Below are 25167 nucleotides of genomic sequence, written 5' to 3' on the forward strand. Positions count from 1 at the left end.
TCAGATTTCTTATGTTGATATACTTGGACCAGAAGGTAGAAGGATGAAACGTCACCTGGCAATAAACTCTGTGCAAGATCTGGTCATTTGCTGGTGGTCAGCAACCAGTGATGGAGCATGGCCTTGGTCTCCTATTTCCTGTCAGAGGGACAGAGCCAACCTATTGCTATTAGGCTGTGCACATGGCAAACTGGAGGTAAAGTGCTGATTACATGATTTTTTCAAATTTGCTAAAGAAAGAGCTATTCAACTTAAATGCGTATTCTGGTAGATATAAAGAACAGGTGTGATTAAAACATAAGGCAGGAAGATCAGCCATTCTAACAGTAAAACAGAGGTTTGTTATTTAACAGAAAAGCACCTTATTTACTGTGTTTACTATTTTCACATCAAAACTGTCAATCTGAGAAGTGTAGCCAGGAAATGAGGTCTTTATCATGAAATAGCTTTGCTGCTGCTGAAACTGAAAATAGAAGTGTCAGAGTTCCACTGGAAAACTCTAATATGAATTAGCAATTGTAACTGTTGCATGTATGTCTGATGCAATTATTTTACATTGTCTGCAATGTTAACTGATAGGCAATTTGCATCTCTTTCAAGTGTTTTTCATAAAATGTTAGCTATGCCCAGATGATGATTAAATTCTTGTTATGAGTATTGGTCAAATCAGGGACTGATATTTTTCTCAAAGGAAAAGTTAAAACTCCCCATCTACAGGTGGGAATGTAAGCTATGAGTAAGGACAAAGCCACAAGCTAAGCCCCTGCTTAGCTTACGTTTATGGGCAGATGTTTTAATTTCAGTTATTTAATTTTTGTTTCAACTCTTTTAGAATATTTGAATCCAATTTGTTTTGTTAGGTTGAAATGTAAAAATGAAGCTTTCTGGGCCTACTCTGAAAGTTCCAGAGCCTGAATTTAAAATGTAAAAGCTTTTCTGGACTAACATCTTGTATAGATGCTTCTGTATTTGGAATTTTGTTTTGTTACCCACTTCTAATACGGAGTAAAAAGGCACTGACTGTGGGAGAAGAGCACAAATTTGAGGATCAGCTGTGGAATAGCTGTTCTGGATTAGCTACTGCAGACTATTTCCCTGTAGGGAAAACCCCTAAGTAACACTTAACAAAAAGCTACTCTTACAAACAACATCCTCCTCTCTTTAATTAGGGAAGATGTAAATGTTTTAATGTCTTCAAACTATTACTTTGATAACTAATATTCATTTACGTGAGATTCTTTTCCCTTGGGATTTTCTACCTATTGAAAGTGAAGAGAAAAGGTAGCTGAGACAGCTTTCCTTTTCTTGTTTCTGTCATTAGTCACTGTAGAATTGAAGTTTAAATTACCTCCAGCTCTGCCTTCTTTACTTCTTTTCAATTGACCTCTCTCCACTTGCGGTCATCTTTGACTCATCTCTCTCCTCTGCCTGATCTACACCTGCAGTTCTCCATTCCCCCTGCAGCTATGCCAAAATCACATAGAAAAAATTACTCTGGGAGCTAAAATGTGAGGCTGTTCTTTGTAAGCTTTTCCAGCCCTGTGCCAGTTATTATCAAACTTCATCCTACTAACATTTCAGGCCTTCTTTTTTACCATGGCTTCTGTAAGTCCAGGTTCTGAGAGCAACATTCCCGTGCCTATTTTATTCCTGCCTATGTCTTCCAGAGATCTCCCTAATGCCACCATAGCAGTTTGCAGTCTCTGTTTCCTGAGGTGGTTTTCAGAGGCTCTTTTTTTACAGAAATTGACAGAAGCCACCCTATCAGTTTAAAGCTCTCTGTGTTTCATTTGATATGTTTTAGGGAGATTTCCAAATCACAGCATTCCTCTGCATCTTTCAGTACACCTTGTTTTATCCTTTTCTGGTTTAAACTCTAGTATAGTCCCAAGCACATCACTGGTGCTTTACACAGTAGTGATAATAAACATTCTCTAAGGCTTTAGGCTTAAAATCATAATCATTTTAATTTGGCGCATATTGTAACAGAAATATAAAAAAAAATCTTTTTAAAAGCAGCACTGCCAAATTTGACTGTTCAGTTGCTTTCCCCTTTCTGATTCTTTGCCTGTACTTTTCTGTTTTAATTCTTGGATCTTCAGATGAAATTTCTTTTCCTGTATTTATCAATAAAAATACCAAACACTATGGCAGGGCTATGGAAAACCAAGTCATATATGAATAACAAACTGTCTTGCTGGTTGTCACTTAGGCTGTTCCGTGTAGTCAGCTCTTGGATGCTCAGGAGGGCCCAGGTCACTCAGCATGTACACTCAGCCTGTGTGTCCATGAGGAGTCACTCATGGTGCTGTTTGCTTGAGGTTTTTTGTTTGATTTCTCCAGAGTTCCTTATGGGCAGGGGTTAAATTCCTGTGCATGGATGGGAGAATGTCATAACACAGATGTAGAATCAGCATCAACCCCCAGTCTGCGTTTAACCGAGGTGCACTTTTCCCCTACAGTCTTGGAGGGAAACTTTGACTTAACACCTTTAACTTCTGAAGGACATTTAATAGCTTATATGTGAAAAAAGGGCATAGTTAGCATTTCTAGACAGCTTGTAAATAGTTACTGTCTGGGTCAGATACCACAAAAATACAGTGGTTCTGTAATCATGCTTATTTGCCTCTCTTTGCCTCTAATCCCTTGCCATTTGTAGAATTCCTCAGGTATAGATTTGAAATAAAAACTGGCCATTTCATTGTTATTCATGAAAATAAATCCATATTTATCATATTTGACCAGTAATATTAATTTGCTCCCAGTGAAAGATTATTGTCAATACAAGAAGAATGAGAAGAGTGAACCTACTCAGTTTAGAGCATTTATCAAAAAGTGTTGTAGAGTAATACCACCACCATTTTACTTGAAAATAGTAGTATCAGCTGGCTAAAAAATTGCATTATTATCTAGAATGAGGAGAAAAACAGAAACTGCTGAATAACAAGACCATAAAGAGCTGTTTGGCATGTTGAGTTTATGGCACCAAGCCCAAGGAAATGAATGGGTGCTCCCCACAGCCATCACCTCAGTGCTGACCTACAGAAACCACAAAACAACCTGCCAGCTGCTGCCACTCCTGCTGCTGGGGCAGAGCAAAGGCAAATGGGCACTCATGTGGTTCTGCTTCCTGCCTGGAAGAATTTTCTGAGTGATCCTGGCTGCCCACCAGAGGAGTACTCATTAGGATGAGGACAGGAATAGCTCTGGGATGAGACAGCTCAGGCCCTCATCATGATCATCACCTGTAACTACACGTTCTGTGCTGGGGTGATTCACGCTGCACGTGGAGTGTTTGGGGCACTGTGTAATTCAGCAGCTTTTCAACTTAGGCAAGGAAAAACATTTTGCTTTTTAAACACACTAGAAATTCGATTTGAGTTTTGCCACGTGGCTTTATATTTTTAGCTTTTGCTACTATTAAAGCTACAGGTAACCACTGTTCCTCTACAAACAGAAATAACCTTTTCCTTGACTTATTTTACTGATTTTTTTTTCTGAGATCAGTGTTTGCTGTGTTGAATGCTGTAAGATTTGGTGAAGAATTGTTCCTTGAAGAAATAAAAGCACTTTTGTCAGTAGCACATGACCTTGCTTCAGTGTGCATGCAGGAGTATTTGTCTGTTGGACTTTTGTCTGCTTTCTTGTCTGCATGGGTTTCCTCCAGTAAACTCACCCATTCTCTAATTTATTTATTTAATTGTTGGGGTTTTGTTTGATTTATTTTGTTTGGGGTTTGTTGGGGTTTTTTTAACCTTAAAGTGCCAACGATCAAAGAATGTTATTTAAATTGTCTCCCTGTGGAGATAATGCTGGCGTTTTGATTTCCAAACCAGAAGAGGAATCTTCGAGAAATTATTGCAAGCAATTTGCTATGAATGAATAGGATCTGATGTGAAATCATCTTTGGATTAAAAGCTTTGGGAGAAAGTCATGTTAAAATCAACATGAACTTTATTCTGCAAACACAGATTAATAGGAGGTGCTGATGCCAGGGCTCAGTTACTGTGGCACTTTGCATTTGTCTTTGCCATTCTTATTTTCACTCCATTTAGTGCTAGTGGGAATAACTGAAATTATACTTCAATCTTGTGGAAAAAATAATTTCCCTGAGAGAAAGTATTATTTTTCTTTCTCCCAAGAGATGATATTTAATAGTTATTGCTTTCACATTGTGCCTCGGATTTGTGAAATAAGCACAGCAGATCCTTTCTGTGTGAGCTGTCCTACAGTTACTGGAGTGCTCAGAAAAACATCTACCGTGTGTGTCTGAATGGCTGAAACACCTCTCACACACATACAGCAAAGAATGTGAAATCCTCAGTGTCACATTGGGTTAGAAGTTCAATGAATAATACAGGATAAAGACGATGATGCTGATAAATTTTGAAAGAAAATAAGAATAAGTGTTGACTGGAGATCTAAATAATAAGATTGCATGTAGGTCTGTAGATACAATGAAGCCAAATAAGTAACATAGAGTAGGAGCCTTTCATTTTTATTTAGAAATTTTTTTAAACAGGTTTTTTTTTCCTTTCAACTTCACTGGGCCATATTTAAAACTACTTTACTCTGGTGTGGACCACACTTCCCACTTTACATTTCTAATTAAAATGTTTGTTGCAATTTGGAACCTCACTGTGCGAAATTAAATAAGCACTTTTTAAACATCCATAAAATAAATCAAACATTTTTTCTCTCATCTGAAAGACACACTGTTCAGTCACAGCAAGCTTATTTCTCTGTTTCTTTTGTTTTCTTTTTTTCATCTGCCTGGTAAGCCAATTTTCTGCTTAAGAACTACTGGTTAAAACTCTTACTTGTTTTGCTATGTGGACTTTATCCTTTCCCAGCACTTATGCAAAATACTTCAATTTTAAGTGTTCAGAGATTTTCACTGAGAAGAGTGATACTGCCCACACGAGCTAGCACTATTATTTCTCTCAAACATAAAATGAAAGAGAGGGTTTTAAATAGCATAGCAGGCCTCCTATTTACAAAGATTAACAGATTCCTTGACTTGGATTGTTATGATTCCTGGTTCCAGGATTTGGGAACCTGGCATGTATAGCATCCCTCATCCTGCTGATGAACTGGGGCAGAGTCCAGGGCAGTACTGCAAGGGGAAAACAATATAAATGTGCAGTGGTGGTGCATGACTGCTGCGTTAATAAAGGAAATATGTACAAATTACATGGACAGTATTTAAATGCCTGTACTGTATTTTTGTAACATTCATGTCATAAAACTTTCAAATTTTTGAATTAATGTATTTATTTTAAAGAAAGTAATTTATTTTGCTTCATGCAAAATACTTCTGGAAATCTTTTCTTGAAATCCAAGGCTAAGTGCTTAGTCCAAGATTTATGGGAATTTAATTTTTTACATTGAATGGACTATACACCCTGCCTTGTGATACTACAGCTCTGTCTTTCCAGCTCCACTGCTCTGTCCCTTCTCTACAAATCTGACACCTGTTCTGCCCTTTTCTGAGGAAACTGCTCCAGCTTTTGCTTTCCCACTCCATAAGCAAATGTTTTGTTAAATGTTTTGATGTCACCTTTTAGGGTTCCAGATAACTGCTGTTCATCAGGGAGGAATCTCAGTGGATTCCTTTAAATGGAAAGCTAAAGCACTATATGCACTACAATTACTACCACGTGTCTACTTACCAGATAGAAGAACAATTGGCACAATACCATCTTCTTGGGAAAAAAACCCATTTTGATTATTAAACTTCTTATCTTTAAAAAGCATTATCTTACCATTATTAACATTTCTGTAGTTGTGTGCCACTCTGCTTTAGTTTTCCAGTTAGCAGCATGAAGAATGAATAACAAAACCAATTTCTGACAGAGAAACCCAAATCTTCCATCTCAGATGAAAGAGAAAATTCATTTTCCCCCTTCAGAATGCTAAATACCAGATACATTCAGCAGAACTGGAAGGCAGAACAAAGAGGTCCCTCGGCTTGGTTCTCTTCCTGCAAGAGGCACATGAGGCCACTGATGCATGAGAAGCAGCTTATCTGTTCCAATCTGAGGAGAAATGGTTCTCTTGTTTTCAGCCAGCGTTTGAACAGCAGTGTCTAGAAAGCTTTCCTGTAAGCCTGATGTGTTTAAACATTATGCCAAACCTTATGTTTTGAAAGGCAACAAAGAGTTTCTCTCCTTGCAGGGACTTTTTCCTAGTTTAGAATTGTGTTACATACAGCGACCAGACCTACCTTAGACTTCATTTCAAGGATTTCCTCTCAAAACTGTGTGAGGCTAGGAAGCTTCTTAACTCAAGACTCATTAGATTAGTCTTCCAAAATGCAAGATTTCACTTCCTTTGGAATTCAAGGTAGTGATCATCATTTTGTCCTGCTTTTTAAGAAGGCAGGACAAAATGATGAATTGCATGCTGTTACTTGCTGACTTTCAAACAATCATCTGGCAACATTTATTTTTCTGTGACTCTTTCCATTGCTGTTTTCCTCCAGTCACTCCTATGGAGTTGTAAAATCCATGTTTCACATATTTTCTTCCCTATTGGCTTATCCTTCAAGGCCAATCTCTCTTCAGACTTTAACAGTGCTTTCAGGCTCACATCTCTCATTGTGTGGATCTTCATGACTTTCCTGGAGCTTTTGAAGAGATGTCCAGAGAAAAATACTGGTTTAGGGTCAAAATATGTAGCAGAATAATGCAGTACATTGAAACTTGCTACAGGAAGACAGAAATATAAGTCCCAGAGAGCCTCGAGGCTCATTTCACTGAAGTTGGGGAAGCTTTGAAGACTTGCTTAGGCAAGATTTCTGTTTCACACATTTGAAAGAGAGCTACCTGGGTCTCTATACATACTCCTAGGGAAAACTGCAGAACAAACAGTAACACTTCACTTTGTCTTTATTTGGGGTTAGAGAACTCTGTGGTCACAGTAATCCTTTGCCCACAATAACCTCTTCTAGGAGTTTCCTTGCCATGCAATTTAACACCCCAATAAACACACTTTAGCAGTTCTAACATCTGCACAGAAGCCACTGCAAGGTTTTGTGGGCATAAAATGACTAGTTGCAGAGGCTGAGCCATTGGTGAGGGAATGGTTGAGGCAAGAAAATGTTTTTCAGACTATGAAAGTAATGTAATCTTCTATTTCCCCTTTGATACCTATTTTCATGGATCTCTGTTGGGCTTGGTCACTGTGGTTTTCACAGCTTGGGTGCATTGGCTTCTGCATCGGATGCTTTTGCCTTAAGTGGTTCTTTGCACATCCCTAGCTACTCATCTAAAAGTAGCAAAGACTTTTGTATTAATTGTCATCTGGTTTCCAGACAGAGAGTTGCAATAATCCTTTTTATTCTTTCTTTTGAATGAGAAACCCTTTTGCTGACTAAAGAAGTGAACTGTCAGAACAAAACATCCTAATCAGTCCGATCAATGTCCCAAAAAGCTTGTTTATAAATTGATCAGTTACTTTAGAGGTAATGGGTGGTATGCCAAAAAAAATCTGAATTTCTTATTCTGCTTTACAGGATGAAAGGCCAAATTGCATATTCAGTTGGTCTTGTTATCTGTGGAAATCAAGTTTAAATTACTCTAACATTACATGTGTCTTTCTGTTTTCACCCTGAAATTTCTAGATTTCCTTCCTCATGCTCTCTCTACATTTTAATCACATTTTTTACGCCTTTCTGTGTTTTCATACCACCTGGACTCAAGCGGCTTCCAAAAGTTGTGGCAGGTCAGCAGCTTTAATTTACAATGTGGATGGAGATTGTTGTGGGTATAGATGAGGGCAGGGTTCGGCTCAGCCAATTTTCCTTTCACTCTTTATTTCTGCATGAACAAACACCAGCAAGTTTCTGACTGACTTCCACTACTCTCATTCTTCTAGAGCCACGGGTTTTCTCTCTATTTTTTATGAAATAGCTTTTCATAAGCTCATCTGTAACTTATTTACAGCTCTTTTTTCTCCCACGGTTTCCCTGCTCAAATTCTGTACAATACCTCTTGTTCAAACCCATTCCTCATAGTACATGAACCTTCACTGGTCTCCCCTGCTGCTTCCACCTCTTCAGGGTACTTCCCATGTTTCCACACTACCCATTCTTCCTCTTTGCCAGCTGCTGTCTTTTTATCACATTCTTCCTTTGTGTTCTTCCTCCTGTTCATTTAACTTTCAAGTACCCTGTAATGGTCCCTGCTTTTCTGCTATCACAAATTCATTTTTTCTGCATCTAAAACTGTATGGCACCGAAGAACATCTACCACCTACTCGTTTGGCAATGTATAGTAGGTGCTGTTTTAACATGCCATTGTTTCTACCACTATAATGCAATATTTTCTGTTACCATGGCCCAAAGCAAATAATCAAAAATCCTCTATGCTTGATGCTCAGAGTCACTTACTATAGATTTTTTCTGGGAATTTTGGGATTTTTACCCCAGCCCACTTTTGAATAGTTAGTTATTCTTTTACATCAATCCTTTCTCCTCTTACTATCACTGTTAGGACCATCCCTTCTTTTCTGTTCTGCTAACCTGTTACATGGGTCCAGACAAACAAATATGGCTCAAACCCTATTGCAGAGATTTCAAATGAATCAACCTTTTAAATGTTAAAAGAGTAGATTTCAGGGCTGCATTTTTAGAATGTGGCTGACCCAAATTATTAATTCTTATCTATATTACAGTCTCACAAACTATGAGTTCTACAGCACTTCTAGCCAACAAGGTGAAAATGGAGCCGTATCTCTCTCTCTGTAAGGCTTTTTAAGGATAAACTGTCCAATTATGAAATGACACCTAAATTATTTTTACTTTTAACCCAATAACTAACCCCTGTGGCCTGCAATGTGGATTTTTCTACCCAATTACAAAACACCACCCAGACCCATGAAGAAGAAGGTGAAAAAGGAGGACTGGCCTCTTCCCTAAAACCTCCATCTTGCTTTATATATATTACTATATTCTAAACCTTAAACTCTGAGTTTCCCTCCATGTGGTGTTACCCACTTCTATCCGAACTGCACACCCACAATCCCAGCGCTGTCACTCAGCTGCGGACGTGGCTCCGTGTGACCGACGCGCAGGGAGGCGCGTTGGCAGCAGTCTGTGTTCCACGAGTGAACCGCTGCGAGCGAGCACCAAAAGCCTTTGGGTTTTTGCAGGTGCTGAGCCACGTCCGCACGGAGTGGGAGCCGCTGGATGCCAGGTTCAGCTCCCTGCAGCCGCAGCACGTGCTGACCGTGGAGCGCTCGGTGTCGGCAGCCAAGGAGCCCATGGCCGACAGCTGCGTCTACAAGTGCGTCGGGAGCAGGATCCAGTGCGCCGCCGTCACCAGGATCCCCCTGCCAGCCAGGGCCACCAGCTGCTGCAGGGATGTGACAGAAGACAAGCTGGTGCTGGGCTGTGAGGACTCGTCAGTGGTTCTATATGAAGCCTACAGCCAAGTGACTCTGCTGGCCCAAACAGAGCTGCTCCCGGCTGTCGTAACCTACCACCCCTCCGGAGCCGTGCTGGTGGTGGGCAGCTCTCAAGGGGAGCTGCAGCTCTTTGACACGGCGCTGTCCCCAGTTAAAATCCAGCTCTTGGCACAGGACTATTCACCTGAGGCAACCCTGCAGTTCAGTAAACACTGTGAGGTGCCCACCAGCCTCGTCCAGATCCAGTGGGCTGCTCCTCCAGGTGCGCTTCCCAGTCCTGACAGCGTGGATATTCACGATCTTTTGTTGGTCAGATTTGATAAAGGACCCTTGGGCGTGCTTCACTTTAAACTTGGTAAGTCACTAAGCACATCTGTTGAACCTTGAGCTGTCAAAGAAACATCTGTGTCCCACAAGGTTTTAACCCTAATTTTAGGTATATGAGACCATACCCTTAAAAGCAAATTGTTCCAAAGATATCTGAAGATACCAAGGAGTTCTCTATGTTTCACAATAACTCAATACCTTTTCCTATTCATAGAACAGGACCCCAATCTGCTGTCTGATCAACATCCCATAATGTTCCTCACTACTTTATTAAAGCATAATAATTTTCCTCTGGAAAATTAATTTAATCAGTATTATATAATCTTAAGAATTGTATTCATTCTGTAGCAATGACCCTAACAAGTTAAAATAAGCTATATTTAATAATAGAATAGTGATGCTATTTTCTTTACCAATTTTTTTTGCATGTATGATGTATATTTGTCCAGTATTCTGTTCTTCCTGGCTTCAGTACACAAAGTTGCACCGGTTTTTTTTCCTTTCAAGACTTTCCACAGAAGAATGATTTTTATAACCTTCAGAGAAGTTTGGTCTCTCAATTAATTTGCAAGGAGTTGTGAATAAAAGAAGAAATAATGCTAATTTTAGAATTTATATAACACTTCTCATTTAAGGTGTGAAGAGACTCTAAAAGAGTAAAACCACAACTAACTTCCTTTTATAAGCAGAAAAACAAGAAGCAGTAAAGAAAAGCTAAAGGGCTTTCCAAGAGTTACACAGTGGCTGAACTAAGAATAAAACCCCTGCAGTGGCTCATCAGTGAGGAGTGTATTCATTTCATTCAAGTCAGGCAAGTTACAGTGGTGCAAGCCCATTGTGAGAGCTAAAAAAACAATAATGCTTAAACCCTCTGACTCCCAAGCCAGTGTTTCAGCAGGGCAGGCAGCCATCCTGGAAAATTTCAGCAGTTTGCCCCTTGTCTGTCCAAGAAAACAGGATTACATCTGTAGATCTTTATGAGAGTTTTTAATGATTCTTTTGTATAAAGCTCTTGAGATTAGGAAGAAGCCTTTTTTGGGAAAAAACAAAAACAAAAGACAAAAACAAAAAAGCAAACAATGAACCAAAAGACTCAAAATAACAACCTAGGTGATAGTGAGATTGAAAAATCTACTTTATTTCTTCATTGAATGAGACACACGTGTACTTTTGTGGGGAAAAACCTGTCTAAAATTACCAGAGACCTAAAAATTTGAAAGACTGAATTAAAGAAATTTAACCAAGTGTGCCGCTGCAGAAAGGTAAATTAATATAATAGGATGTAACAAAAAAGTGTTGGATTGACTTGTGTCGTTTTAAAAGAGCTGATTCAGATTGTTGCTGTTATCCAAAAAAAGCTATTTTAAAAAACTGTTTGCAGGTTATCATCTATTTTGAGAAAATTAGCTGCATTAAGTTCAATGACAGGTCTAATAGTTACAGAGTACCCCAGAACACATAACAGCTATTTGATGGTTTTGTGCACATTGGCCATTAAAAAACAAACAAACAAACAAAACCAACAAAAACAAAACAAAACAAAACAAGGCCCAGCACACTCTAAATTATCTCTGTCCTGGTTTGGTGGGATGGAGTTGAGCAGGAGGCACTCTGCCCACCTCTACCTTGCTTTTCTTCAGTCCTCCCTGGTGAGGTTTTCTCACAACAGCTTTCCAGAATGCACAGCTTTCCCCTTGCTATCTTTAGCACATTTATGTTCCTACCAAGGCAAGCAGGCTCTCAGTACAGGGATTTAGAGGCCTTCCCTGCTAATTGCCAGCTTGTAAACTTAATTGGACTGTCTCCCTGGGCACCGTTCCTAAATCAATTAGGCAGTGAGTTGGCTGTCACCTCTTTTTCCCAAGCAGGTTGCCTGGAAGCTCACCACCCAGGAGAAGTCAAGCATCCAAATGGGAAGACGTTGACCTCCACAGCTGAAAGTTATCACATTTTAAAATTCATTCTGTATAATTACTGTAAAAATCTCTTCTAGGAAGAAGGCAAAGCTCTCTCCCTTCTTTCCTCTCTCTCTGTCTTTGTTGTCCACCGTGAAAAAATATTCTGCTCTTTATTTCATCCTGGTGTTCAGCTTTACACCTCATCTCCTCACTTTGCCACACTGCCAAGGGAACACTGTGTTGATTAGTGAGTCCCTCTTCACAGTCGCAGCAGTTTTTGGGTTTCTGCTATTTAAGAAACGATGCAGAACAAATTAATTCATTAATTAAATGCAATAATAAATTATAGCAAAAATTTAGGGGCTCATGACAACAAGACCCAGGCGGGCATTCAGGACTGAAATAAAATCCATGAGTAACACATGGCTTGGAATTGTTTCCCACAGAAGTCTGTAAAGAAACTATGTCATTGAGCATAGGCAAATATGTTTTTAACTTCAAGCTACATTATGGTTTTGGACACGTTCTGTGAATCCCCATTATGCTGTCTATCCAGATTAATTTCAGGAAAATGTAATATTAAACATACCCTCAAATACTAATGGCAAGTATTTTTGGTGTCTAATGCCAAAGTCATTTCCAAAAGCAACTTCTTGTCATTGATGTCAAACCAGGTCTTGGATAATGCCAAACGTGTGCTGGTGCCAGTGGTTCAGCATTCCTGGCCTCTAAAGGCATCTTAAATATGGTATTGTATTTAATTAACATGAAAATAAGTATTTTCATCTTTGCTGAGAGGTTAATGTGGAGATTTCCCAGCTGCTGTAATACTTTAAAAACACTAAACATTTAGGAAGAATAAAGTCTGCCATAACTGTTAAATATTAACAAGTTAAACATGGCTGTTACCCAGCATAATGTCCACAGGCTTTAATACATGCTAATATAAGGTGAAATACAATAGAGAACCTTTCTTAAATGATACTAAAAAAATTAAGTACTTCTCTGTTACTAAATGTAAATATGTAAGGTTTTCCCCAAAAATATCAGTTCTGTATATGCAAGGTCTCAGCAGTTTATTTCTCCTCAAGCTATATTAGAAGTTTTCCTCCACATTTTTTCCCCTTACTTCTTATTTCACATCACAAATAGTATTCACAAAAGTTATGAAAGCTTTGTTATGTATGTTTTATATATAACAGGTCTGCTTTTCTCTGTTACCAGGTTTTGTTTTCCCCAGCCAGTCCTTTGGTTTTAATACTAGTATTGAAATTCACCTTGTTGTTCTCTTTCTCATCAGAACTTTTTCCATATGTTTAGTTTCAACAAACAACATTAGCATATAAATTGAGAAAATAAAAAAAAGAATAATAATAAAACTGCTAAAAACGATGTTTTTATTTAAAGAGAGAGAATCAGTAAATTTATTCTGGTCTCTTTCTAATATTTGGAGGGGTACTGACAAAGAGTATTCTATCAGAGGGACGCAAAGTGAGCAGGAGTTGCTAAGATGCTATGTGTGGACACTGTCACATGGTCATTTGGTTAGTCAGAGACAATAAATAACATTATTTCCTGCAGCTTTTTAGTCACTTTTTCTGTTTGGAAGCTGAGATCTACAAGTCAAGAAGCATTTGTGTGTCAAGCTTGTTGTTGGTTTCATGTGCAACATTAACTCAAACATCTGTAGTATAAAGATGTTGATAACTTCCATGGTATCCCCTTAAAAAAAAAAAAACAACCAAACTCCACTTAGAGAATATTGCCAAGCTAGAAGGAAGTTCCAAAGCAGTTGCAATATGGAGAGTAATTAAGAGTTGCTTTGAGGTTGGAGCTGCTCTGCTTTTGTATGCAAAGACACATCTGTATGAGACAAATGCTGGGGTTTGGTGGTGTCCAGCAGTATTTCCCTACAGGAGGGAGATAGGGAGATGCTGTGAAATTTATTCCCTTACAACAGGGATAAACTATGATCTACTTTGTCTATGCCAAACTTCATTAAGTGATGTTGTCACCAGTGACTTTTGGCTGCATTCATTCAAGATCCTCATGTGAAGTTCATTGATGATTTTTGTCTGCTGTCCAGCACCCTCAGTCTAAGGATACCAAGAGAGTAGGGTACTATCTCTTATAAAAAAATTTAATACTGGAACTCATCAACTGAATTTTAAATGATGCCAATTATTTTTAACTGTGCTGAGGTGTCACCTGCTGGCTTACATTCCCTGTATCAAAGTATAAACCCGTTATCTCTGGTTGTAATGTTTCTTGTTAAAGGTGTGCTCACAAGGGGACAGCTGGGCCTTGTGGAAATCATCCACCAGCACATTGCTCATGATGAGATACAGGAGGCAATTAATGTCCTGAGCACCATGAACTGGAACACGATGGGTCAGCGGTGCTTTATCTGCCTGAGTGCCATTTGCAACCACCTCCTTAAACAAAAGCTCACACCAGCCACAGAAGGTAAGAGACTGTCTATATTTCTAGAGGAATTTTGTGGTGTCTTGGTAATTCATCTGTGGATTATGACAATGTCTTTATTGACTGTGTAAAGAAGACAGTAGTGAGAATCCAGTCACCCAGATTATGGTGCCTCATAATCACATGTTGTTGCACACAACAAATTTCAATAAAATCTGGACCAATGCATTGACTACGTTTTAGTTTGTATCAATAGTTACACTAAAATAATGCACATTGTAATATATATGCTATAGGCATTACTTAACATATATAGTGCTAGCATTACATTCCATAACTTCATTACATTCTATAAATTTGGCTTATGTTACAAAGGTTAGTTAATGCAGGATTGAAATATTTGTGTTGTATTCATGCTGAGACAGCACCAACTTAAGGAGGGATGTTTTCCTGCAATGGGGACAAGAGATTTTAGTACTTTTTTTAAGGTGCTTTCAAAGGGGTCGTTCTTTCATTACAAGATGCAAAGATACACTATCCTCTGCTGCCTCCTTTAGGATTATAGCATTTGTCCTCACTGTAATCTAGCCCCCTGCAGCAGTAGCTGGGGTCCCTCAGAAGAAATTATGAATTTTAGGTCTCTGCTGAAGCCTGGTCTGGTGCCTTCCTCTTGATTTGCTGTCTCTCTTGAAAGTCCATACACTTCAAGATTTGAAGTGCCTTGATTTAGTGAAGGTGTTATCCTCCAGTCTAGCAGGCAGACAGCTGGAGACCAGGCATCTTTTGTGGGAAGAGAGAATACTTAGGATTCTGGTGTGTTTGATGATAGAAAAACTCCAAGGTGTCCCACATTGCTGCCAAGCTGTCAGCTATCCCATTTTGTGGGATCTGATTTAAAAAAATCTCTGTGTTGCAAACACAACAAATAGACTCTAAATAAGACATGCTTTGAAAAGGACCTGTGAAAAGGGCTGGCTATGATACTCTTCTAAAAATATGTACATTATAAACAGATGTCTGTGTGTTTCCCCCATGCAGTTCCCTAACACTGTTTACAGCAGAAGGAATTTTATTCCTTCCAGGAGTTATTCTATCTAAATCTAACAAATTTGGCATGGTAATTTGTTTTCTTTTTTATTAACAAAACCCAGTGGGACCCTTTTATTTATAGTGATGGGGCAGTTATCTTTGAGATCTTTATCCTGCCTTCAACATCAAGCTGAGCTATTTAATGAATGTATAACTGTGCTAGTAGTTACTCATATTCCATGTCGGCTGAAATATTTCAGAAGTACAAAACATGCTGTCAAGAAAAGAGCAATGGCAAGAGAGTATGGCTTCTTTTTCTATTTTAATCTAAATTGACTGCTGCTTTGAAAGAAAATACCTTTAAAGTTCGACTTATCTTACTATCTAGATTGGAGATAACGCAAAACTAATTTACTAACTGTTTGCCTGTGTAACTAACACAGTACTATTAGCACATTTACTGCTATCAAGCCTAATAAAATCAAATGTAACTATGCTTGGGAGTAAAGAACCATTATCACTAAATACAGAAATGCCCAGTTCAAACAAACATTAATAATGGCAAGTCAATGAGATTCTGTCTGCTTAATGAGACAATAGATTATATTTTGCTTGTAGAGCAACATAAATATACAGCAAATACATATATAGCAAATTCTCCCTTTTCTGCCTATAATGCCTTGTACTACATTGTTAACTCTCAAGCAAAAGTCAAAGAGCATAAATATTATTGATTATTTAATTTCCTTTCAGCTAAGCACGTGGGACACATAAGTATACTGTATGTTTACTTGTATTGTTTATAATTTTGTATTAAAAATGTGTAGAAAACTGCCAAAGAGCTTGAGCTATGGAGTTTAGCTGTCTGAAAGTATTTAAAGGAGAGAGAACTTGTGTAACAAAAGGGCTTTATTTTATTGATTACAAGGGAGGTTATCCTGTTTCCCACCACTATGTGCTGTCAAACCCTTAGGGTTTGTAGACCCTTTTATTTAAAATTTTTAAAGAACTGTGGGCCGAAGGAGGTTCCTCAGACCTCAAGGCCATCACAAAGAGGGTTGTGTTACCTGCTGACCTAACACAATAATCCCTGAAATGCTGAACTCCCTTGTTGTTTGCCTAAGAGGACAAAGACGATTTGAGCTAATTGAGAGCTGATCTCTCCTGGACAATCTTGTTCACACTGTATTAGTCTCATGAGTCACTTTTAGTTGTAGGCTGCTGGTGAGAACTTGATGTGTTATAGACTTCTTTATCCTTTTGATGGCTTTTGTTGCTCAAAGTCATTGTCAGCTGTGCCTCCAAGCCAAAGTTTATATGCACTTGGTGTTTGTACAATCTGTCATATTTTAATTTCATCTGTCCTACAACAACATCACATTTCATCACTGTTTGAGGAATTTGACTGACTGCAAACATGAGCAACCTGTTGTAATTGAAACTAATTCACTTGTTTCATTGCTGCTGTGTTTGAATTCCACAGCACAGCTTGAGGCAAGCCTTGGAACCTTTTATGCTCCGACAAGGCCTCTCTTGGACAGGACTGTGCTGGAGTACAGGGACCCCATCAGCAGATATGCAAGAAGGTTCTTCCACCACCTGCTCAGGTGAGTGGCAGTCTCAACTTTTATCAACTTAAAATTAATTGCGTATTTCAATAAGTAACTCCTTTAATGTGGTTAACGTTTTCCAAAAGGACCACCCCTGAAAAAAATGCATTCATTGTTAATGTTTGTTTAACTTGCACTTTGTTCCTTTCAAATACAGTAATGCAGATAAAGTGCTATTCAGAGCTCTTCTGTCATCAATACACTTAAAATGAATCACCCTTTCCCATTTAGCTTGATAGAAAAAAAAAGATAATGTGATTCTGAGAGACTGATGTTCACCAAGTGCTTGCAGGTTAGTTATAGAAAGAACTTACAAACTTGGAGAAAACACAGAGTTTAAAAAGATGCTGGAATACAAAAGCATGCTGCATGGTCCAGAACATTTTTGTCTTTGCACCACTGAAACCTGAACATTTTCTTATCCTCACCTTTAAAATTCTCATATATAAATTTACGTTCCAGTAATTTTCAGTGCCATTAAAGTAAGAGGAGAAAATGCAATGTTGAATTTGTCTGGGAATTATATAGAATGATAGAATGGTTTGGGTTGGAAGGGACCATGGTTACAACCACCATGGGCAGGGACACCTTCTGCTAGACCAGGTTGTCCCAAGCCCCATCCAGCCTGGCTTTGAACATTTCCAGAGACAGGGCATTCACAACTTCTCTGGGCAACCTGTGCCAGTGCCTCACCACCTTCACAGTGAAGAATTTCTTCCGTATATCCAACCTGAATTTCCCTTCTTTCAGTTTGTAGCCATTGCTACTTGTCCTACCACTGCAGTTCTTGACAGAGTCCCTCTGTCTTCCTTGTAGGCCCCTTCAGATACTGGAAGGTTTCAATGGGGTCTCCACACAATCCTCTCTTCTCCAGGCTGAACAGCCCTAACTTCCTTACCTTGTCTTCACAGGGAAACTGCTCTGGCATTGCAAGAGAAATAATAACAAATTCAGCAAGGGTTTATGGTACATTGGTTTATTGTTGTATTTTTTCAGCCCGTTATAAATATTGACATGTGGCAGTTCAACCTGTTCAGAAATATAGCTGAGACATTCCCTTTGAGAATTATCCAGTGGAGGAAAGTAAGGAGAAATTACCTTCTGAATGGTACAATGTCTGTAACACCTTGTTGAGAAGGAAGTGGATGGACATAGTGAGAAGATTACAATGCACCTTTTTGCAGTGATTCACCCAGGTTGTATATACATTACCTGTGTAGCCAAAGCAAGTTACTTTGACAGCACAGAATGTGCTTTTTTTTTTTTCAAATCTAGAAGGAAAGTATTCTGTATTGTCTTCTACATTTTGAGTCTGAGGAGGATCATCTTTCTGCTGAACAGGTCCATTTCCAGTGGGGAAATCATCCCTTGTTGAAAAAATGATCCAATATTTGCATAACGCACACCGGTCTTTCGCTGGAGTTTTCTTAACACTCATGGCCACAACAGTGGGTACAAACTCTGTTATTGCCTTCCTCCTAGAAACCAGCAGGGAAGATGCTGCTGTGGCAGTGGCCAACTTGTTGTGGCCATGGGCCAGCTGCCTGCAGAGGAGAGGTGCAGGGAAAATGCCTCAGAGATTGCTGAGAGGTGTAACTCCAGCGCTCTCACATCTGCAAGAGAAAGGTGGATTCCCTCTGACTCAGGGTTTGCTTCCAAGTGCTAGCAGGCATGCAGAGGCATGGGGCCCTGGCTAGGCTGCCAGCCCTTGAGGCTGCAGCTGAAACACTGACTCAATCCTCCTAAAACAAGAACCTTCAGTGTTAGAATGCTGCCTGGGCAGCGTGGGGCACGGCAGGAGGTGTGCACCAGAGCCTCCTCATGTCTTGTGCCTCCCACTGTAAAGCAGCCCTTGAACAATCTACAGTTGTGGAGGGTTTTGGAACAAACGTGTTATTTTGCTGTTTTCCTGTTTTCAAAGGGATTTGTGTTCAAGCGAATCAAAGTGATAGGATCATGTGATTGCTGCAGAACAGATGGTAATGCTCAGGGCTTATCTCAGAAGACATAATCTAAGTACAAAATTAAATGTTCAAATATGGGAGATTTATCTGATAGAAAGCAAGGAAATGATGTTCAGAGCTGGTCATTATTGCATTAAAGTGGCTGTGCCTTAATTGGTGTTTATTTCCTTTTAGATGTTTTCTTAAGTGACTAGAATGATTTAAATGTAGGCTAAGCAGAGAGAACTACAGATTTGTTGGGGAATGGTAGACCATGGTTCTGGATGAGTGAATGCCATCCAGGCATGATGCAATGTCTAGGAGGATCATGGGAGGCACAGTGCCCACTAATTCAGGCACATGAAAGTTGCAGCTGCTTCTCTTGTATCTGTCTGTGTCAGGCTAGCAAGGCCTGATTTACAGCTGTGGGTTCAGAACAGGAGGAAAAGTGAGAATGGAATCATGCTCCTGCCTTCTCAGGTCACCATGTTATGCCCATGAGGACACTGAAATTGAGGAGTGCCTCTCACTACCTGTTTGTCAGGGAAAGCAAGGTCAGGTGACATGGAAGGAGTACAGAGTTGCTGTTTGCCACTGCAGGGAGAAAAATAGTGTGGCCAAAGCTCAGCTGGAGTTGAAGCTGCCCAGAACTGTGGGAGACCAAAAAAAATAGGGTTTTAAAAATACATTAAAATAAAAAAATAGTGCAGAAATAACAGGATGAGGATGGTCACCTCACAAACAGGGCCATAAAGCAGAGATGTTTAATGCTGTCTTTGTCTCTGTCTTCAGCATCAGTGATGGGGTAAGGGGGTCTCAGTGTGCTGAACTGAGCCCTGGGGACCATTCCCAGTGCTCCAGCTGGACCCCATGCATCCATGGGGCCAGATGGGATTCATCTGAGAACACTCCAAGAGCTGGCTGATGTCATTGTGAGGTGTGTCTCCATGATTTTTGAATTGTCTTGGGAATCTGGAGATGTCACAGAAGCTGGCAAACATTGTCCTAGTTTTCAGGAAGGGCAAGAAGAATGACCCTGGAAACTGCGGGCCTGTCAGACTCACCTCAGTGACTGTAAATTATGGAGAAGATTATTGAGGGAGGTATTGAAAAGCACCTGAAGGACAAGACGGCCACTGGTCAAGGCCAGCACAGCTTCAAGTCCTGCTTATCAAACCCGATTTCCACCCAGCTGATCAAGGGAAGCCAGTGCATGTCACCTTTCTGGATTTCAGTAAAGCTTTGACACTGTCTCTCACGGGATCCTTCTGGACAAAATGTCCCTCCCCCAGCTGGATAAACACATCCTGTGGTGGGTGAGCTCACGGCTGGGGCACAGAGGGGTTCAGTGAATGACATCAGACTGGGGACCTGTCACTGCTGGGGCTCTGCAGGGCTCTGTCCTCGGCCCTGTGCTCTTCAACATCTCCATAAAGGGCCTGGATGCAGGACTGGGAGGGACACAGAGCCAGCTCACAGACAATTCACAACTGGCAGGAGCTGCTGACTCCCTCCAAGGCAGGGAGATGCTGCAGAGAGACCTTGATGAATTAGAGAGCTGGGCAATCACCAACCACAGAATTTTAACAAGGGCAAGTGCCAAATTCTGCACCTGGGATGGCGCAGCCCTGGATGTACAGACTGGGGAATGAGGGGCTGGAGAGCAGGGCCAGGGAAAGGGACCTGGGGATCCTGGGTCATGGCAAGCAGTACCCTGGCAGACAGGTGGGTCACTTGGTTTGTTCAGCCTGGAGAAGAGGAAAGCGAGGGAAGATCTCTTTGTGGTCAGCATTCTCATGAGGAGAAGTGGAGAGGCAGGCACTGAGCTCTTCACTCTGGTGACCAGTGACAGGACCCGAGGGAAAGGCCTGAAGCTGTGCTGGGAGACGGTTAGGTTGAATATTAGGAAGAGGATTTTCACCCAGAGGGTGGCTGTACACTAGAACAGGCTCCCCCGGGCAGTGGTCACAGCACCAAGCATGACAGAGCTCAAGCAGTGTTTGGACAGTGCTTGCAGGCTCAGGATGTGATTCTTGGAGCTCACCTGTGCAGGGCCAGGAGTTGGATTTTGATAATCCTCATGGGTCCCTTCCAATTCAGGGTATTTGATGTTTCTGTGATTCTGTTATTTGATTTATTCACTTTTTTATCCTTTTTCATTTAGCACTGAGTACTTGCAGGCTAGTCACAAATAGCTGATGTATCTCTTCAGAGTGATTTTTTTCCATGACAAAAGATGTGTCTGCATGGCCAAACCAGAGGACTTGGGTGCAGAAGCCCTGTAAACTGAGACTGTATGCAGCATTAGATGGCATTTGTTACTCTCTTGTGAGAGTGAGGAGACAAAAGCAAAGTAGTAATTTTGTACCCTACTGCAGCAAGATGTAGAGGAAGCCTAGTGCTTTCTAAGTTATCTAAAATTAGAAATAAATTTACAGTAAAATTGTGGTTGATTTTCAAAAAGTATTTCTTGGCATAGAGTAGGGCCTTCTGCAGTTCATTTGGGCTTCAGAAAGGGCAAGCAGCAGATTCTGAGAAGTTAAACCTAGAAGTTAAGGAACTAAGGAGAAGAACTCAGAGGTTTGGTAGGAAGAGTCAGGGAAGTGGGATTGGGAGCATGAGTGAAAGACAAGGGCCTGAAGGCAGTTGTGGGAATGTACACTGTCCTGCAAGAAGGGCAGAGCCAAAAGTGGAAAGACAGCTCAGGGGCTGTGTGGTGGGCTGTAAAGGAGATCAGACACATCAGAGGTGGACAGGGAAGGGCAGAGCCTTTCCTACAAGATTAAAACATTAAAACGCTTCCATGTTTCGAGATCTGAATCTGAAAAGTGTTCATATAAACAAAAGTTTTCACCCCCCTCTCCAGCTTTCCTTTGAATACCCCACCAATCTGCCTTAAGCCTTTTTAGAAGGACCAACTCACAGGAGAGAAATATTAATTCATTCTACATGCTGAGACAGTCTTTGACCTGCCTGCCGAGTCTGCCAAAGAAGTGCCATTTATTGTTGTACTTTTGAAGACATGAGTGTCTGTATTTACTAGAACTGAGAAATGCAGTTACCTTTTCAGAAAGGCTATCCTCACCTAGTAAAAATCACGTGCCAGTGATTTTACTCTTTACTGTAGGCCAAAAGGTTGTATGTTCAGTTGCAAATCACTGGGGACATCCTTTGTCACATCATCAGGGAGATTATAGGCTATCTATTTTTCTACCATCAGTGAAGTCAGTTTCTAGAAAATGCTGAATGCTGTGATGGCAGACTCCCTCTTTAGGCATGAGGACACTTTAGAAAGAAGACGCTCCATTCAAGCTGAGGTGGGCAAAGAACACTGACAGCGCAATTGAAACAAATCACAATTAGAAGGAAGGGAAAATTCTTTGCAATGTATTGGACTCAGCCATATTATTTGTATCCCTCATTAAAAGAAGCTAAGTTCTTAAATTTGCAAACCACACATCATCTTCAGCTTCCACTAAAATAGAAGCTTAGAGCTTTGCAGGTATAAGCCCTGAATGTAAAATATGGAATACCTCCAAACCCAAGCATTCAGTATACAAAATTAAAATTAAAGGCCTCTTAATTATATGCCAGGGATCCATTACAACAGTATTTATGGAACGAATAATTATTTTCACTCTAAATCCTTATCTGTAATTTAAAAATACAGGAATGGAATTACAAGTACAGAAATGTGTCTGAGGTGTTCCCTTGCCACTGCAGTAGCACTCCGGCATTTTATTATGATGTCACTGCTTGTAATAATGTAACGCATTATATCATTATGCAAAATGTTGAGCAGAGGTGGATTTATTGGGGAGCTGTGAGCTCCCTGCCCCCTCCCTTTTGCCCTGTGAGTGTTTGTGTGACAGGGGAGTGGCTGCACCACCTCCTGCCTCTGCCAGGAACACGGGATGGGATGGAAGAGTTTTTCACGCGTTCGCTGCGGCGCCGCTGACTCACGGCTTTGCTTCGCTCTGATCAAGCATTCGTAAATTGCACTTGTCGTGTTTTCTAATGCATGAAATTATCTTGTTTGTTTGACACGGGCACGCAGGCACAAAGGCACGCCTGCTCTGCTGTGTTCCATTTTTTGAAGGCAAAGCCTGAAATGCAGTGCAGGAGTTGCAGGATTAAGATGCAGCCGCAGCCCTGCGGTTCTGCTGTGCCCTTTTCTCCTGTGTAATTCTGGTTTTGTGTGTGTGAACACCCAGTTTAAGGATTGTTTTTTTTTTTTTTCCTACATGGAAAAATACAAAGATTGCACCTTCCAATCTGATAATTTCATTAAGAGAATGTAATTTGGTGAGGTTTTTCCCCATAGTACAAATATGTTTACCTACAAAGCAAAGCTTTCCTGTAAACAGTAGCATAGTGCTTTTTCATCTTTCAAGAGAAAAGGGCAACTCTGATCACATTCATTGGTAGAATTTTGGATGGATTCATGAAGGATTCTCTTTTGTATGAATCCAAAAATGAGAACCTACACCATGTTTTTTACTTTTGCTGTTTTCACTCCTTCAGAAATTTCAGAAGTGTTTAAACTCTTTGCAGTGTTCTGTGTAAGATGCTACGGGGTAAATGCAAAAAATTATCTTCATTTTGGCCAGAACATTCATCAAGTGATATGACTTTGCACACAGGACTTGATAGGGTTCCTTTGTAAATAAACACTCCTAAAGAAGATGAGAAGGTAAGTGGTCATTAGCATCAGGGGAGACCTGCTTCCAGCCACCACTGATCTTTATGAATCCCTTCACTATTCAGGAGTTCTATACTACAAGACATGATGCCTGGACATAGACAGTTATCACTTAACTCCAAGACAGCCTTTGAAAAGCTAAAATAAAGCTCTTCTGCCCTGCAGGGGCATCACTAATGCAGTACTAACTACCCCCTTGGTAAGCAGGTTCCCATATCACTACACTGCAATCTCCAAAGTAGATATTCACTGTGAGAATTTCCATCCCAAATAGGACCCTAAATCAAAGGTGAAAAAAAAAAAGCCTCAGCTCCATAGGAATAGCTCTCAATCCCATCTGCTGCCAGCTGCATGGAACTGAGAGACAGAGTGAGCAAAGGGCTTTTATGATCCTTTTTAAGAGCACCCTAGAAGTAGAATCTATAATTATATTGGTACATAGCGTGTCACAAAATATGTACAAACATTAGTGATTACATGGTTGAGGACTAAGAATGTCTTTTATATTCATAAGGTAACCTATTAAGCATTAAATTATGCCTTCAGATAAAATGATCATTGATGGCAGTGAGGTTCTCTATGGTGGCCACAGGAACAGAATTCATCTATGGGAGTAAGTTCAGTAGTAGCATTTTCACTAAAGTAGCACCTTCTGGAGGGGACTTTCAAGAGTCATTTTTTGTCATCTTTTGAAAAAAGATCAAAACCAAAGGTTTTCATATTACCTCTGCACTGATAAATGAGAATTTATGTTGCTGTGATGAACTACACATGAACAGATTCCCCTGGTCATGCTTCTTGACCTGTTTTAGAAACAAGAAATAAAGGCACCTATTTAATGGAACTAGGTTATTTTTGCAGTTAAAGAGGGTAAAGATCTCATGAAAAGTTTAGACTGTCTTTGCTTCAGTCCTATGTTGTTAATGATTTCTTTTCTTAAACCAGCTCCAGCACAGTTTTCAATTTCAGTCAGATACTTTGATGCTACAGGAATGACTCAAGGATTTCATTCTCTCGCAATGATTACAATATAAGAAATAATGAGCAAAACATTGGGATGGGGGGACAACGAATTGCGTGACATGATTGCTGGAGAACAAAATGCCATGAAGATAAACCACGACAAATCGCTGTCAAGAGATTTGGGCAAGATTTGTTACTCAACCTAACGGGAGAGACATTGCTTGGAGGATGGAAGAATGGCCCCTTACACACACTTAGAGCAGTCCCAGAGCTGCTGTCATCTGGAGCCACTTTGCACAGCCAGCAGCAGATGCAGTTTGGTGGCCCAGAGTGCCAGGAGCCATTCAGTTCTCTGCCACGTCCCCACCCATGGGACTGCACTAGAAAAAGGAACACGAAATAGCTACACTGGACTGATGTTGTTTGTGCCAAATCTATTCCCACATGCTGGTTAATCTGACTTTGATATTGCTACTTTCAGAAGCTGAGCCCACATGGAGACCACTGTTGTGTTGTGTAACTGATAATCTGCCCTCGTAAGGTGGCTTTTTCCTGCTGTACCAGCTGTGCAATTTCCCTGAAATCTTAAGGGCTTTGGGCATACACTGAGTGCAAAAACAATGCAGATACATCATATTCATGGACAAACCCCTCGAAAATTAGTTCTTAGCGACATATCTCCATCCTTGAGCAGCTGTTGAAGGTCAGCCTCAGCCTTCCCAGGTCATCAGTTTCTCCCTCTCCAGCTACTCCACCTAGTCACTAATAGCATCTTCTTTCAGAGTGACACTCAAAAATCTCTAATTTGAGGTCCTGACCAAGAACTAAATTTAAGATTTATTTTTTTCTTTGAAGTCTTTCTG

At 40.3% G+C, this 25167-nt stretch overlaps 1 protein-coding gene across 13 annotated transcripts in view; it reads left to right on the forward strand.

Moving 5' to 3' along the window:
- Positions 1-25167, forward strand: part of WDPCP (WD repeat containing planar cell polarity effector) — a 149999-nt gene that overhangs the window by 67608 nt on the left and 57224 nt on the right. For all 13 annotated transcript variants that reach the window (XM_063391596.1, XM_063391594.1, XM_063391595.1 and 10 more), the window contains 4 exons: positions 5-196; positions 9154-9763; positions 13911-14099; positions 16570-16693. In XM_063391596.1, the coding sequence (XP_063247666.1) occupies positions 5-196; positions 9154-9763; positions 13911-14099; positions 16570-16693 (1115 nt within the window). The remainder of the gene's footprint in view (positions 1-4; positions 197-9153; positions 9764-13910; positions 14100-16569; positions 16694-25167) is intronic.

This window comes from Prinia subflava, chromosome 2 (genome assembly GCF_021018805.1).
Source record: "Prinia subflava isolate CZ2003 ecotype Zambia chromosome 2, Cam_Psub_1.2, whole genome shotgun sequence".
NCBI classification, from domain to species: domain Eukaryota; kingdom Metazoa; phylum Chordata; class Aves; order Passeriformes; family Cisticolidae; genus Prinia; species Prinia subflava.